The sequence below is a fragment of the Morone saxatilis genome, unplaced genomic scaffold (genome assembly GCF_004916995.1).
Source record: "Morone saxatilis isolate NCDOM2014 unplaced genomic scaffold, NCSU_SB_2.0 Contig1, whole genome shotgun sequence".
In the NCBI taxonomy this organism is placed as follows: domain Eukaryota; kingdom Metazoa; phylum Chordata; class Actinopteri; family Moronidae; genus Morone; species Morone saxatilis.
The window spans coordinates 3,643,180-3,658,108 of NW_023339651.1; the positions used below are offsets into that span (position 1 = coordinate 3,643,180).

At 42.0% G+C, this 14,929-nt stretch overlaps 1 protein-coding gene across 1 annotated transcript in view; it reads left to right on the top strand.

The window, feature by feature from the left end:
- Nucleotides 1–14,929, top strand: part of LOC118326011 (ATP-dependent RNA helicase DHX8-like) — a 27,152-nt gene that overhangs the window by 10,188 nt on the left and 2,035 nt on the right. Inside the window, exon 23 of the mRNA XM_035658898.1 lies at nucleotides 2,255–2,270. Coding sequence (XP_035514791.1) covers nucleotides 2,255–2,270 — 16 coding nt within the window. The remainder of the gene's footprint in view (nucleotides 1–2,254; nucleotides 2,271–14,929) is intronic.

Below are 14,929 nucleotides of genomic sequence, written 5' to 3' on the forward strand. Positions count from 1 at the left end.
TCCTTGTTTTAAATTTTGCAGAGAGGCAAGCAGAGGCCCAAGTGGTTTCTGTGCTCTCAGTGGTGAGCTTGTTGTTCAAAGCTGAGCTGGCTACCACCCCGCCCCCACCCCCCGCGACCCGCCTCACCGCCCCGTCTACCACTACTCCCTCCCCTCACCCTCTCCCAAAGCCCAGCCAGTGAGAGGTTCGTGTTACTGCGGCCACGCTCATTTTTCCATTATGAGTTCATCTGCCTGCAGAAAAAGGAAGCCGCTGGTGCAACCTGAAACCCTGGAGCACTCCACCAGGGACTCTAGTCTTTCCAGTGCCCTCCATTTTCTCAATGAAATTCCTCTGCCTCTCTCTCACAGAGAGCAGCGGAGGGAGGGGGGAGTGTAGCTGCGGCAGAAGAAAAAAAAATACTTTTTTTTCTTTTCTTCGCAAAGTGTCAGAGAGTTGAAAGGAGGAGTTTTGGAGGCGGGGAGGGAGTCGGGTAGGAGTCTAGATACAGTGAAGAAGTTTGTTTGCCTTTTGGACATTTTGTTCTTGAGTTAGCTATGCACATTGGGGAGGGTTTGTCTTCAAAGGGACATTTGTGAGACGGATTGCAATGCCAAATAACCCTTATAAATAATATCAACCATTGTTAAGATTCTAGTTTCAGTTCACAGGTACACATTGTATTTGGCACACTCTCTTAAATGCTAAAATTAGATTTTAGGAACACAAATGAGATTAATGACGATCAAATCCTGTTTCTCATTCTCTGTGCCTTTAAATCACAATCCAAAACAGAGGTGGAGGTTTAGTTTTTTGTATTGAATCTTCCCACATAGTGCTGAAACAAATAGTAGATAAATCACTTCTATGATCTACAGAGAATTAATTGTTAGTAATTTTGTTTATTGATTAATCGCTTGGTGAACGAAAAATGCCAAACATTTGCTGGTTCTTGCCCCTCAAATGTAAAAATGTGTTGTTTTTCTATGTTTTATATCATTCTTTATAAATGTGTTTGGGTTTTGGACTGTTGTTTGGATAAAATGAGCAAATTTAAGAAATGTCTTATTGGGCCTTGGTAATTGTGATGAGCATTTTCATTCTCAATTTCATTCTCCTGCATAATAGTTTTTAAATATATTGACATCACTCACCAGGTTCATAGGTGTAGTCTGTGGGCTCCTGCTTAACCATCATATGGGCTGGTGGGAACCTGTGTGGGTGTGTGTGTGGATGTGGATGTGGATGTGGGTGGGGATGGGAGTGGGGATGAGGTCCATGCCCGTGCCCGTGTCCTGGTCCGTGTGCCGGTCCACTCCCGTGCCCGGACCCTGCCATGTGAGCCGCCCGCTCATACAATGGGTCTAGGTATTCTTGCTTAAAGCTCTGCTGCAGGTAGGGCATGCAGGGGTCAGAGTGCTGCCGGTGATAACCTGCGCCGCCACCACCTCCGCCCCCTGGCCCTCCACCCCCACCTCCTCCAGCTCCACTGCTGCCATGTCCGGCTGGGGCAGATGGCATGCGCTGAAAGGCCTGCCCCGGTGGTGGGAACTGGGGGCACATGGGGTCTCCTGAGGGGCCCTGATACCTGGAACTGAGGAATGAAATATAGCAGGTCATTTCAGGATCTCATATATATAATAATTAATGTGCAACTCTAAAATAATACCCTTGTGTCTGAATGGGTTTGACTCATGTTGCTATCAAATTCTCATAGACTTTACTGTAAATCAAAGAATATGAACATATATTTTAATTAAAGTAAATCGGTCCACTATCTGTGTATAGCAAATATGTTTTTAGTTTCCTTTTGTTGCTTGAATGAGTACAATTAATAGATTGAGTTGAATTATGCAGTTGCAAAATGAACTTTTGTTTACATTTTCATGATAGTTTAACATGTAATATAAACATATAACCATCAAGTCTACAATTTAAATGCCATGTATCTGCCAAGAGCACTGCTCTGGATAGTAAAATGATTTCTTTCAAAGTAACTGTAAAATATCATGTGTGTGGTAACAGGTCAATCACAGCTGCTGCCAAGACTGCTGTGGTGTGTCACCTGGCGTTGATGGGGTAACTGTTGCTGGGCAGCGGCTGAGAGGTGGCAGCAGGGTTCATGTAGCCAGCATCAGGCCGTCCGGCCGTGGCAGGTTTTGGGGAGTAATGCTGCTGCATGGGAGACATGGGAGTCCCTGGGCAGGAGCTCTTGGCTCCTCCTGCAGCCCTTTTCTGCTCATAGGCACTGTAAAACATGGACACACTCATGAGGACATGTTACAGCAGGGTTGTACTGGGGAGGAGAGCTAGTTTTACTATTTGTTTTCATGTCAATACTACAAACAGACCTAATGGTGGTGGGGGGGGGGGCGTTGGTGGTCAGTAGCATGTGGTCAGTAGCATGTGGTCAGTGTGTTTTAGCTGTGCTGACTAATGAATGACAGCTGACCAGTGCTGGGTCATCAGACAAGGATGTTGTTACTGAGAATGGTAAAATAAAGTATTTTCATTTGTTCTGCCCTTGGTAACAAAGGATGTCAGTAAATATGCAGAGAGAAAATAAATCAGTTTATGTATAAGTGCCCTAATAAAATTTGAAAAAGGCTCCAAATAAGAGATAAACAAAGCTTAAAGGAAGCCTGGTACAGACAAGAATTAAGAGGAGGAAATGAGAAGCCTCCTCTTTGTTCTTATCTCGAAACCAATGCTAAGAGAAAAGATGAGAAACTAAAAACGTTATGTGAAGGAAAATATAATGCAAAGTATAATTCCGCATACAAGTAAATCATATTATATATATATATATATATATGTTGACAATAAAATGAATGCTAAATTCACTTTACTCTTATCCGGACATGCAGATGGTTTTGAGATATCTGTCTCTAAGATTTTTGTCACAACTTCAATACGACAAACAAAACATTGTGAAACCTTGCTGTGGGCAGTGGGTGAATTACTACTGAGGAAACAGTCTCTCTATCAGTGCGTCCTGTGGATTGTAACAGTGAGACTGTTTCTGGAAATACGTTGATTTAAAAAAAATGTACAATAGAGTATGTAAGAAAATGTGTTATTTGCTTTGTAATTTGGGTGCACTGACTTCTTGAAACTGTGAAGCACTTTAAAAGACCAACAACATACTAGCACACAGCATGTTTTTAACACTTCTATCAGTAGAACCTGGAGGTACCTGGCATAAAGGCACTGCTCTCCACTTGGGTAGCTGAAGGTCTGCTTGTGGCTACAGGACTGGCTGGGGTCGGAGCCCGGGCTCTGCGGTTCCTTCTTGATAGTGACTGGAGGGCTGTGAAATGCCACCGCTACAAGAGACAGTAAACAGAAAACAGAGATGAGGGTTGGCACACGCACAGCGGGCTTTGTATATTCTTTTCTCACCCGGCCCTGCCCCGATACTACTGTCGTTAAGCTCAAAGGCAAAAGCAAATACTTCTGTCTGCACAGGAATCTCTTTTACGTGCCAGCCAAAATGCTTAAGTGACTGTCAGCTGCAAAACACAGGGCAGCAGACAGACACATATAAACACACATCACACTGAGGAGAGCAGGCACACAAAAACACACACGCTCACACACGAACACATTCCAGCAGTCATTTGGAAACCCAAAGTGTCCTCGCCCACTTTTCTTCACTCTTCCAGACACAACAGCAGCCAAAACTTCCTCTGTCAAAGTCAAGCTTAAAGCTAAACAACTCTACGGGCCAGAGAGATGTCTGTGGACTGATGAAAGCAAATGTCACACCTCTATTAGAACAGCATATACACTGATTCTGAATCTCGGCATTCTTTCCTATTGGTATCCAGATGTTGGCCATCGCTTGTAAGCTTTGTTTTTCACATTTGAGTGAAGATGGGGACGTAAAAAGGAAGGACAGAGTGTGATAACCTCATAATGCCACATATTCCCTCAAAGTCAAAAATACTTAGGAACATTTTTGCCATTTCATGATTCTCCAAAGATATCCACTCAGTCTCCTGCACACCAAACTGTCTATCAAGCAGGACTGCTGGAGGGGACCTTTGCCTTGATGGCCACAGAAACCACCCAAAGTGGAGCTTCAAACTGTGCCGAGGGCTTGTGTTTATTATGTGAGGGGAGGTTTTCACCCGGAGAACTGTACAGGATGTTTTTCTGGTCCCGACAGGGTAAACAGCAGCAGCTGTGCACTTCCAGCTGGGGAGGCCTGTATTTATGTGTGCGCATTGAGTCTGAGTTGTGTGTGTGTGTGTGTGTATTAGCAATCTCGGCTAGGCTGTATCTGTGTGTGCATATTCAGTGGGTGTGGAGCTTATGGAACTGACGGAGCAGGCCACACTGAAAGCTCAGCCCAGGTAATTACATACTGTCGTCCATTCACAAAAAAGGAAGAGAAAAAAATGTCTGGCTGACTGAATAAGGCCAGAGCTGGCTGCTCCACTATGGCGACAGATAGAAAGTGAAAAAAAACGAAGGAGGAAGAATAGAGTGAACAAAAAGTGAGAAAAGATTACAGTGACATAAACCACAAACGGCCTTGAGAGTCTGCTGTCACGCTGGCACTCTGGATTTTCCAGCAACTCTAATTGAAGAAGTTGAAAGGAGTTGATCAAAAACTGTTGGTGGAATGAGAAGTAAAGATTTCTAAGGGTTTCACTGAGTGCTGACTTTATTAGCTGATCGACAAAAAAAATGTATCTCAATCTATTATTGTTCAAGTCATTTATAAAAGGTAAAAATGCCAAATATTCACATGATTCCTGTTTCTCAGATGTGAGGATTTGTTGTTTTTTCGGACTTACATATAATTATGAATTTAATATTTTGAGTTGTTAGTCAGACAAACAAGCTAATTTGTCTCTTTGGCATCATTTCATTCATTTTTGGATAATTTGCAGACTCAACATTTAAATGGTTAATCAAAAACAAACTATACACTTTTAGGACCAGTTTGTAGGATTTAGTGGCATCTAGTGTTGAGATTACAGGTTGCAACCAACTGAAACTTCTCACAAAAAACGCGAAAGGCCCTATCTAGACCCAATGTTTGGTTTTCCCATTCTGGACTACTGCAGAAACATGGTGATTCCAACTGGTGAACTCAACACAACCATTCTTGTTTTCAGGTGAATTATACTAATAAAACAAACCTATGAATCTTGTATTTCGTTTCATGTTGAATCTTTTTAAATTGATAAGGAAGATAATTGTTGCTGCAGCCCTATAGTTTAATTTTTCTTAGTTTTTTTCCAGTTGGCATTGAAAATAAAGCTGAGTGAGTTGTGATGAGTATATGGGATCAAACAGCTTCGTTGGGTTGTCACACCTACATAATCATGTCTACTAAAAAAAAGGTTTTAAATGTAAGGATTCTTGTTGTATTTCTGCTCTGAAAAAGTTGAAATCCTTTCCTGTTGCTGTTCCGATGTTTATTTTACTTGAACCTGTTTGTCTTTTAATGAGAATGTGAACATGTTTAAAATTATAAACTGAGTCCAACAATCAAACAGCGCTGCTCCTCATCATAACCTTCCTATTTTTGGTCTGTACTCACTCTCCCATGGCAGGCAGGCAGGTGAGGAAGTGTTGGCTTTAGCGGAGGATCAACAGGATTAGAGAGCATTTACCCAGATTTCCCAGACAGACGCGGAGGGATTCCAGCCTCCTCTAAGTCTCCGACAGCTCGTCTGCTAGTACACAGAGGGTGGCACATGACTGCCGCTCTAATAATACTAGTGTATTTGTCTATTGACATTCCCCCCTTTCTCTGCCATGGTCATGAACTGCAAACAATCCTCACAGAGTGTACACAAGTCCACTCACAGTGTAGCCAAGTAGAGCCACTAATGCGATTGGCAGGAATATTGCCCTTGATGTGGCTCTCGGTTTATGAGGATGTTCCATTTCAAACAGTCCGGCCTGGGAACGGCGTGAGCTGTAGATGGAGGGGTCTGTGTATGTGTGTGTGTGTGTGTGTGTGTGTGTGTGTGTGTGTGTGTGTTTGAGCTATTTGTGTGTGACCTTTCTGGAATATTAATTAATCTCGTAAATGAGCATCAGAGAGCTTTTTGTGTTTGTGTATTTGCCTGTGATTGTAATTGCTGGCTGTTGCGTCGCATGCGTTTCCAATTAGACAGAGACGGTTGATGTTCCGATTTAACCAAGTCTCCAACAAGGATACACCAATTTATAAAGCTATGGATCAAGGAACCAAAGAGAAAAATGAACAACTAAACATACTTTGATCCTTAGATTCTGAATTGCCTCATGATTTTGGTTAATATACAAATTTGAACAAGACTTAGAATCTACAGCCTTGCAAGCCGCTCTTTGAGGCTATACTTCAGCATGCTAACATGCTCACAATGACAATGCTAAAATGCTGATGTTTACCATGTTTACCAGGTTAGTTCAGCTTTTTAAGGAACCTATCATCTGCTACAGTACATGTCAGGCTGATGGGATTTATTAAAACATTTAATCTAATGGTGGCGCTAGAGAAAAGTCAGGGCATCACCAAGGTTTTTTACAATTCATCCGGAAGGGGACATGAATGTTTCAACCAAATCAAAGCAATCCATCCAATATTTGTTGATACAGTTTACTCAAAAACACAAATGTCAATCTCGTGGTGGCACTAAAGGAAAAGGGACATTTTTAAGACACATCACCTGGGAACCATTAATGTCTATACAAAACTGTGTGCCAATCCATCCAGAAAAAGTTTAGATATTACACGGGATGAAGTTAAAATGTCGAGCTGTTAATGGGGTCAAGGGATAAACAAAATTATTAAGAACCATCCTTTAGGGAGCCATGAATATCTTTATTTAATATTTGAATATTTCATTGCAATCCACGCGATAGTTGTTGAATTATTTTAGTCTGGACAAAAAGCAATGGACTGACATCGCCATCTCCCGGTGCTAGCGTGGCTAAAAACACAATATGGGAATCAATCTAACATCCAGTTCCAAGAATAGTCCTCAAATTAAAACAAACTCTGTTCTCCACCAACTATTACAAACTCTCTGGCATTTTACAGTAAATCTCCCTGTCCAGATGATGTCAAATTTGCTGCTAAAGTTTATAAGGTGGTGGCAGTCTTGTAAACGGATCCGGGGAGAGTTATGTTCTTCAGGTTCCCTTCTCTTCCTGCTTTTATTTGGGGCAGTATGACCTCTTCTAACTGCTTTGTTAAATGTTACATCACCCTTTCACAGAGATCCTCATATTTCACAGGTTCTCCTGTACACCGAATAATGAGAGTCGGTTCATGAACTTAAGCACAGAGTGTGAACCTGAAAGTTGTTTAGAAGTGAAAAGACAGATACAGTACACAATAGCTGTTGCCTTTTAAAGCAGACAATTTTGAGAAAGCGCAGAAGTGTGTACAGTAAAGTATATATGTGAGTCTTTCTGTGCGTGCCTGGGCAAGGGTATGCACCCTCTCCTTCCGCACTGGGCGGACCGTGGCAGATTCCCAGCACCTCCTAAACCGATAAGGTCAAAGGGCTCTTCCTCACTTCAAACTTGTCGTATCTCCTCCTTCCTTATTTTGTGGTATTCTTTACCGTCTCCCATTCACTCCCTATTCTGAGCGCTAGGTTTAGAGATGACCCCCAGCTAAAGGCAGGGTGGAGATGGACTTTTACATATGTAAATGTTGGCTCTTAGAGGGGGAGGATGCAGGGTGAAAGGTGATGGTCATGGTTGAGTGCTTTAGGAAGTAGAGGGATCATTACATGGGGGGGGGGGGTGTCCCATTCAACAGACACCCACCACAAACAAATTGCAGGAGCTGGGATGCCCCCCATCCACGCACACACACTCACACTCATACTCTTCTACACAATGGGCCCCTCAGCTGAGCCATACGGAGGTAGTGTGAACATGTTGGGAAACACTATGGGATTCCTAAAAAACACAAACAGCGCTGACAGAGAGATAAAGTATAACCGCTTGTGCACATTTGTTTTGATTTGCACATAAATAAGGTTGGTGGTGATATATTAAGATTGCAGTTTTACAAATTTGACTAATCCACCTAAAAAATGCAACATTTTGACGCCTCTTGTGAGAACCTTGAAAGAGACCTCACTATGAACTCCCCCATCTTATTTTAGACGGAGTATTTCCTACCATTAAAGGCCCTAGTGTAGGGAAATCCAATCTGAAGACAGCAGTGGATCTGGAGAATCTTACATTGGATGTTTATGTGCAACTTGGCCAAGTCTTAAGCCTCTGGAAGTCTGCAGCGCATGACAGCCTCGCTCACAATAACTCATTGGACATCAGACCCAGTGTCACACAGGGTGACTGGATCTTGCTAAACCGAAGAACATGTGAGCGTAACGTAAATACGCACTTAACAGGTTCAATCATACAAATACAATTCAAGTCTTACTCTTAAAGGAACCATCTCAGGGCTTTCTGGAGATCTGGTTCTTATCTCACGATCTGTATTGTACATGTGGCGGTGCAAGCGGCACGAGGCCTCAGTCTGCTGCACAGACACACATAAAAGCAAGTATGACAGGCTACACCTGGTTCTCTCCCCTCATGTGGTGAGGGATCAATAGAAACAAGGATGCCAATTATGCCACAATGGTTTTAAAGGTTAAAAAGGAAGCTATTGATTCACATGGTTTGCAAATGACATTAGTTGCTTAGCTGAATACATGGCTCCATTGTGGTGAGTGGGAGGCGTAATAGGAAAAGGCAACAGTGTAATTTTAAAGCATTTGACCGTCAACACATGCATTATATGTTAGATATAACCTATACTTTAATGGTAATTTTAAAGTTCTGCACAGAGTGGTATGTTTCTCTTTCTCAAACCAAGTTTGGATGCTAAATTGGTGTTGGTGTGTTCAGCTAAGGCTAAATGTGTCTATCTCACAATCCAGCTTTAACTCGATATGGATCTCTGGCTCCAGCTGTCTAGTTTGCTTTGAGAGGGTGTGTAGTAATGATGCCCACATACAGAAATACAAAGTATGTTTTTTTTAAAAAAATCTCTGTTTTGAAGTTACTGCAAATTTTACTGAATTTTGTAGCCCAGCAGTTTGTGTGCTTAAGATACTGACTCTCTAAAAATGTGTTGAAAGGGAAACAAATTAAAAGAATATTAAACTATATTTTTAACATTTTAACATTATGTCTAAGGGGCGTCAAGGTGATAAAATTCTCTACCTACCCAAGTACTGTGCTTATGTTTGTGACAGCTTTTATTACTAGTTACTAATTATTTTGCAGAGTCAGATTATCAATATAAAATATAATCACTTTATAGATTATGAGGAATTCATATGGATTAAGCCACCCAGCAGTACATAGTTAAAACTAGCCCCCCATTAATGATATGTACACATTCATTTATCAATAATCATAATCCAATAATATATTGTTCTGAAATCTGCATGAGAAGTTTTTCTTTTGGTACTTTAATTATGCTATAGTTTAATGGCAATACTTTTATGCTTTTACTTTATTTCTACACTGTGGTATTGATACTTTCAAGTCAAACTACTTCTTCGACACTGGGCGCATTCAACAAAATCAAATTGAACTCTTAACCATTATAAATGTCTTGTGTTTCAGATGATCATCAAACAAAAACAATGATGACTCTAAACCACCATTATAAGTCTGTGTTTCATATGATAAAGCTAATGCCAAAAAGTCTGATTCTGGTCTTCACTCTATTTTGAAATATGCATTGACTGCATTTTGTCTTAGGTTATAGTTCAGTGGAAAATTCAGAGAAAGAGAGGAGGAGAAACAGAGAGTGAGAGAGGGAAGGGAAGCGAGGCAGTACAATATGATCCAGACCGTTTCGACTGTATCCAGTCATTCCACTGGTGCATGGAAACATGTGCTGGACATGTGTGTGTGCTTCTCAGGTCACTGCACAATCAGGAAGATACACTGAGAGAAAGAGAGTCAGAGAGAGAGAGAGAGAAAAGCAGCCTGGCCAGCTTGGACAAACTCATCCTCATCTCTGAGAGCCAACAGGCCCAAGAGTGGCTCTAGTATCTGTGTGCTCAGGGAGCCCAGGAGTGTTGCATCCATTAGTGTCTGCTCTATCTGATTTACAGGTCGTCCTCTCTCATCTGATAATGGTTCAGGCTCCTTGAATATTTAAAGAATGGTTGTCAGATACCTGCCAAACAAGCCTAACGAGATTGATGGAAAGTACAATGGTATCAGCAAGACAGATGATTGGCCGGGACACTGTGGCCCTTCTCACAAATTGGGTTTTTTTTTGTTGGCCGTTAAAACTTTTTTTTGGTGCATCATGTTGCATTGGCCAACAGGATGTAGATCTGAGTGACACCCATCATGAGAAAGGCAGTAACACAGTTCATTTTTGCAAACATTAAAGTTTCACTTCCCTTTTGTCAACTGGAAATAGGTTGCAGTATTTGTCTGAAGTGATGGCAATGTTCCCTTCACTTTTATCTTCTCAGTGAACTCAGAAAGAATCCTAATTTATGCCTGTTAGAGTGCTGTAAATAATTGCTTAATGTTACCCAGAAGAGGCAGATATTTCAGCCTGAGCAAGGATGTGATTGAGGAGAACATAAAATCTCAGTATGATGGAAGGACAATAAACATTTCCAAGTACAAATGGAGCGTTTACAGTATATTTACACAACTCCAGCACTGTAAGAGAAAAAATACACTCAAAATATACTAATACACTTCATATTTCCATGGTCTTGGTAGCACCAAGGGATCACAGTTTTAATTGGTAAGTGTTCTGACATCTCACGTTTTCCCTATTGTCCACTTCACTTTCAATTGTGCCGCGTTGGCTTTTTATAAATGGCCATTGACCAGTCATAAATCTCACTGCTCCATTGCTGTTTAGTGGACTTAATACAATACATCCCTGTCCCGGGACATGTGCTGCGAGAGGGACAGCCCGTCACAGGCGAGAGGTGGATGTAATTAATCTGGCACAATATTGACTCCTCACTCTCAATCCCTCAGCCCCCAATATAGCTGTCCCCTCTTAATGTTTAATGTAGCGATCGATCCACCCCCACACTGTTACTGAAATGATATAATGAGCTTCCACTGCCCACCAGGGTATCATGGATGTGAGGTAGGGGTGTGCATGTGCAGTGTTATATTTGTTTGTTCGCCTGTGTGGCAATGCGTGCCTGTACGTGTGTTTCAAGCTGCTGTTCCTAGGCGCAATCTGCCTTATCAGAAGGAGATAACACACAGAAAGGTCGGGACACCTTGCTTGGAATTATCAACGCACATGCCACATCCACAGTTCTTCCCGCTCTTCTTGCAACCCCCCCCACCCTCTCTCAGTTTCTCGATCAGGATCTCGACCGTAATGCTTCACGGCACGTTTGACCCGCTCTTACCCCTCTCCTTCCCCTATCAGCCTTCATACTGATTTATCAGTGCTTTATCTTTATCAAGTCATCTATCAACCCTCTCCATCTCCTCCTACTCCTCTCCTGGATCAGCGAGGATCGATATGGCCGTACGCTGGCTCTCAGCTCACTCTGCACACCTACTGGTCTGTGTCAGCAGGTTACTATAGGTCCACCCTCTGCAGCCACCGCCTCCACTCATGTGCAGTGTGTGGTTTGTGTGTCGATATGTGTGTGTGCCGGACTGTCAGGCATAAGTGGAAAAACAGAGTGAGATGAGAGTATGATGGTTGGGCAAGAAAGGACAGCAAAAACAGCTTTTACTTGATAATTCCGCTTGATCGCCATCATTTTTAACAGTTATGACTAAAAATAATGAATCTGGTGACATCTGGTGACACTGTTACAACAAAGTCAGATGGGGCAAGAAACAGGAGGGGTCAGACAATCAGAAAGGTTTAAGGCCTATTTTGTACTTTGCACTCATTGTCCAACCTCATCTGAAGGCAAAAGTGTTCATTGCTGGTAAGAAAAGTGAAAAGCCACAGAAAGGGGCGAGGTACAATCAATTGTTCAAATAAGGATAACGGCACACACTTTCAGACAATCTTTGCTCAAAAGGCATTCATGGTGCTGCACATATGAAAAGCGACATGAGCAAAAGTTCAAATCCTGCCCATTTAAACACCTCTGCACACCTGGCCAGTCGCTGCCTTAAGAGGATGTCAAATTGTTTGGAAATGTACAAAAATTGTCGACCACAACCCGCTCAATTCAGACATCAGAAAGGTTTCTGGGTGAAAGAAGTTTCAGGCATTGTTTAATGATCCAACAAGCGCTTTATGTGAAGCAAACTGACTTTTTGAGACTCAATCTAGCCAGATTATCAAAACCAAAATAAATATGCCAGATGTCCCCAATAATCCCTCATTGCACCGGAAAACTGTGCATGGACATTTGATTAAAACTGAACAAGAAAGCCCGTTTGTAAACTGTGTTGGATGGTTGAAACGGAAAGTTTGGCTAACTAGGGGTTCCTTTACAACCTGACTGACCTTTCACAAGTATCTGACTTCTTTTCACCAAAGTCTCCACATTTCCAGATCTCACCAATTAACTTGGTATATACAATCTTCAGTCACCAATAGAAATTATGGCCAAAACTAGACTGAGACCCTAGCTTTAGAAAACTGGGAATAACCTTCAACAGGCAAGATGTCCAATCTGAAAACGGTTGACACACTCCCCTATCTTTAATAATGATTGTTTCAAGTTCAACTACTGTTATTTTTACGGCCTCGCCCCGTCTCTTTCACAGCATCTGTTCCCCTCTTTGGTCTGTGCTTCACTTTTGAAAAAAGAAAACATTCCAGCTGCAGAAAGCAGAGTCGTCCCCGTTGGAGTAAACACACCAACAGGGACATAGAAATGCACAGGCACGCATGAGCATCGCAGGGATGTACTAGCACACACACTCTCTCTTTTCCTTCCACACACCTCCCCTCACTCTCCTGTAATAAAACACACACTGCCGTCCATTCACAAAGCTATGCTGCTGACACTCGGGCTGTGCTGCCTGGCTCAAATCCCCGCGGCCCCCTGGCTTTGACAGGGCTGTTCTGAATCAACACGCAGAAGTAGAGCTTTTACTTTCCCACTGGAAGCTGTTAAATGCCTATTACTCGACATGCCTGGCCTTTACAAACCCATTTTCGCTGAATTTGATTGACTAAAGATGACTAAATAATGTTGTAAACTAGCAGTAACTTTTAAAAATGTAAAAAAAATCTGACAACAAATTCTGCTAAAACTCAAAGGGGAACCAAAGACGTGATTGCAACTACTCAGAAGAAAGGAAGCGCAAATAAAAGCATGAATAGACAAATACAGCTTGGATCTTGAAAAAATGTTGTAGTCAGATAAAGGCCGGTACCTCTCATAGGTGTTGTTAGTGGTGGAATAACGTCCCCCAATGTCATGAATGACGGTTCACTCCCCTTAACTCAATGTGCTGCCTCAGCCAATCTTTCACAACCAACCCATTCATAAAACTGCGGGGCTGAAGTTTGTGTGTGTGTGTGTGTGTGTGTGTGTGTGTGTTCACCAGGCCAAGTGTGTTTTTGTGTGCACATGAGTAAGTGGATGTGAGGCTGTCAAAAGAAATCATCTGTTCACATACGAGAAATCAACCATTTTACTTATAAGCAAAACAAAACAGCGCAACAAACACAAGCCTCGCCTCCCCTGGAGCGAGTAAGCGAGCGGTATCCGTGCATATCTGGCAGGCACCTGGCTGTTTTTGCGCACTTTGTTGCATAGCAGCTGTATTTTGGAAAGTGGAGAACACAGAGCTGCATGTTTCTCTTTAGGGGAGAGAGGGAGTTGGAGAGGGAGGGGCTCAATTCACCCATCGCCCCATGCTCCAAATAGGGCCTGATTGGGCCAGTTCTGATCCAGAAAAACAACCCAAACAAGAGGAAGGCTGTGAATTCATGACAAAGCAGAACACACAGAGCCAGAGAGACACACTGCTGGGAGGATTTGGTTAGAGCCGAGTTACAGGAATCTTTCCTTTCTCTTGTTATTTTCTTTCTTTCCATGTGTCTTTCTTTCTTTCTTAATTAATTAATCAGCAACTTTTTTGATTATCAGTCAATCATTTGAAGGTTTAGTGTGTAACCCTTAGGAGGATCTATTGGCAGAAATGTATTATATAATATTCATAGGCATGTTTTCATTAGTGTATAATCACCTGAATTTAGTAATTGTTGTTTTTGTTCCCTTAGAATGAACTATTTTTTATAGTGGCCTTCAATGAGTTCACCACGTTGAACTGCCATGTTTCTACAGTAGACAAATGGACAACCCAAACACTGGCTCTGGAAAAAGCCTTTCGCGGTTTTCATGGGTTTTGCGGCCACCACAGTTTCTTCTACACGCTTGGAAGACTGAGCTGTATTCAGTTGGTGGCAATCTGAAATGTCAACACTAGAGACCACAAAATCTTACTGAGGATTTTTTGTTTTTTCTTTGTCTGATGTGATAGTGAAGTGAATATCTTTGGGTTTTGGACTATTGGCTGGACAGAACAAGTCATTTGAAAACGTCACCTCAGACTTCAGGAGACTGTGATCAACATTTTTTAGACCAAATGATTAATCAAGAAATAAATTGTGCAGCCCCACTGCATTATATACTATAATAAAAGAAATCTTGTGGAAACTGTGCAACCCATAAAAGAATCAGGATCAAATAAAAATCAAAAAGAGGATGCAGATTTTGACAAAGCATGTGTTTATATTGTTCTTTTCCTTCCCTGCTTCCTCTCCTCCGTTCTCTTCCCTCTTTTCTTGCTTTCTCTTCTTTGCTAAACTTTGCTCTCTGAAAAGCACTGTAACAGCATTCTATAGCCACAACTTCCTATATAATTACTGCAAGGCACAAAACTAAACAATCGTCCCACACAGCTCAGAAATCGCTGGATTAGTTCACATCTTGGAACACTCAAAGTGTGTGTAGAGAGAGACACAGAGAGAGGTAGAGAGAA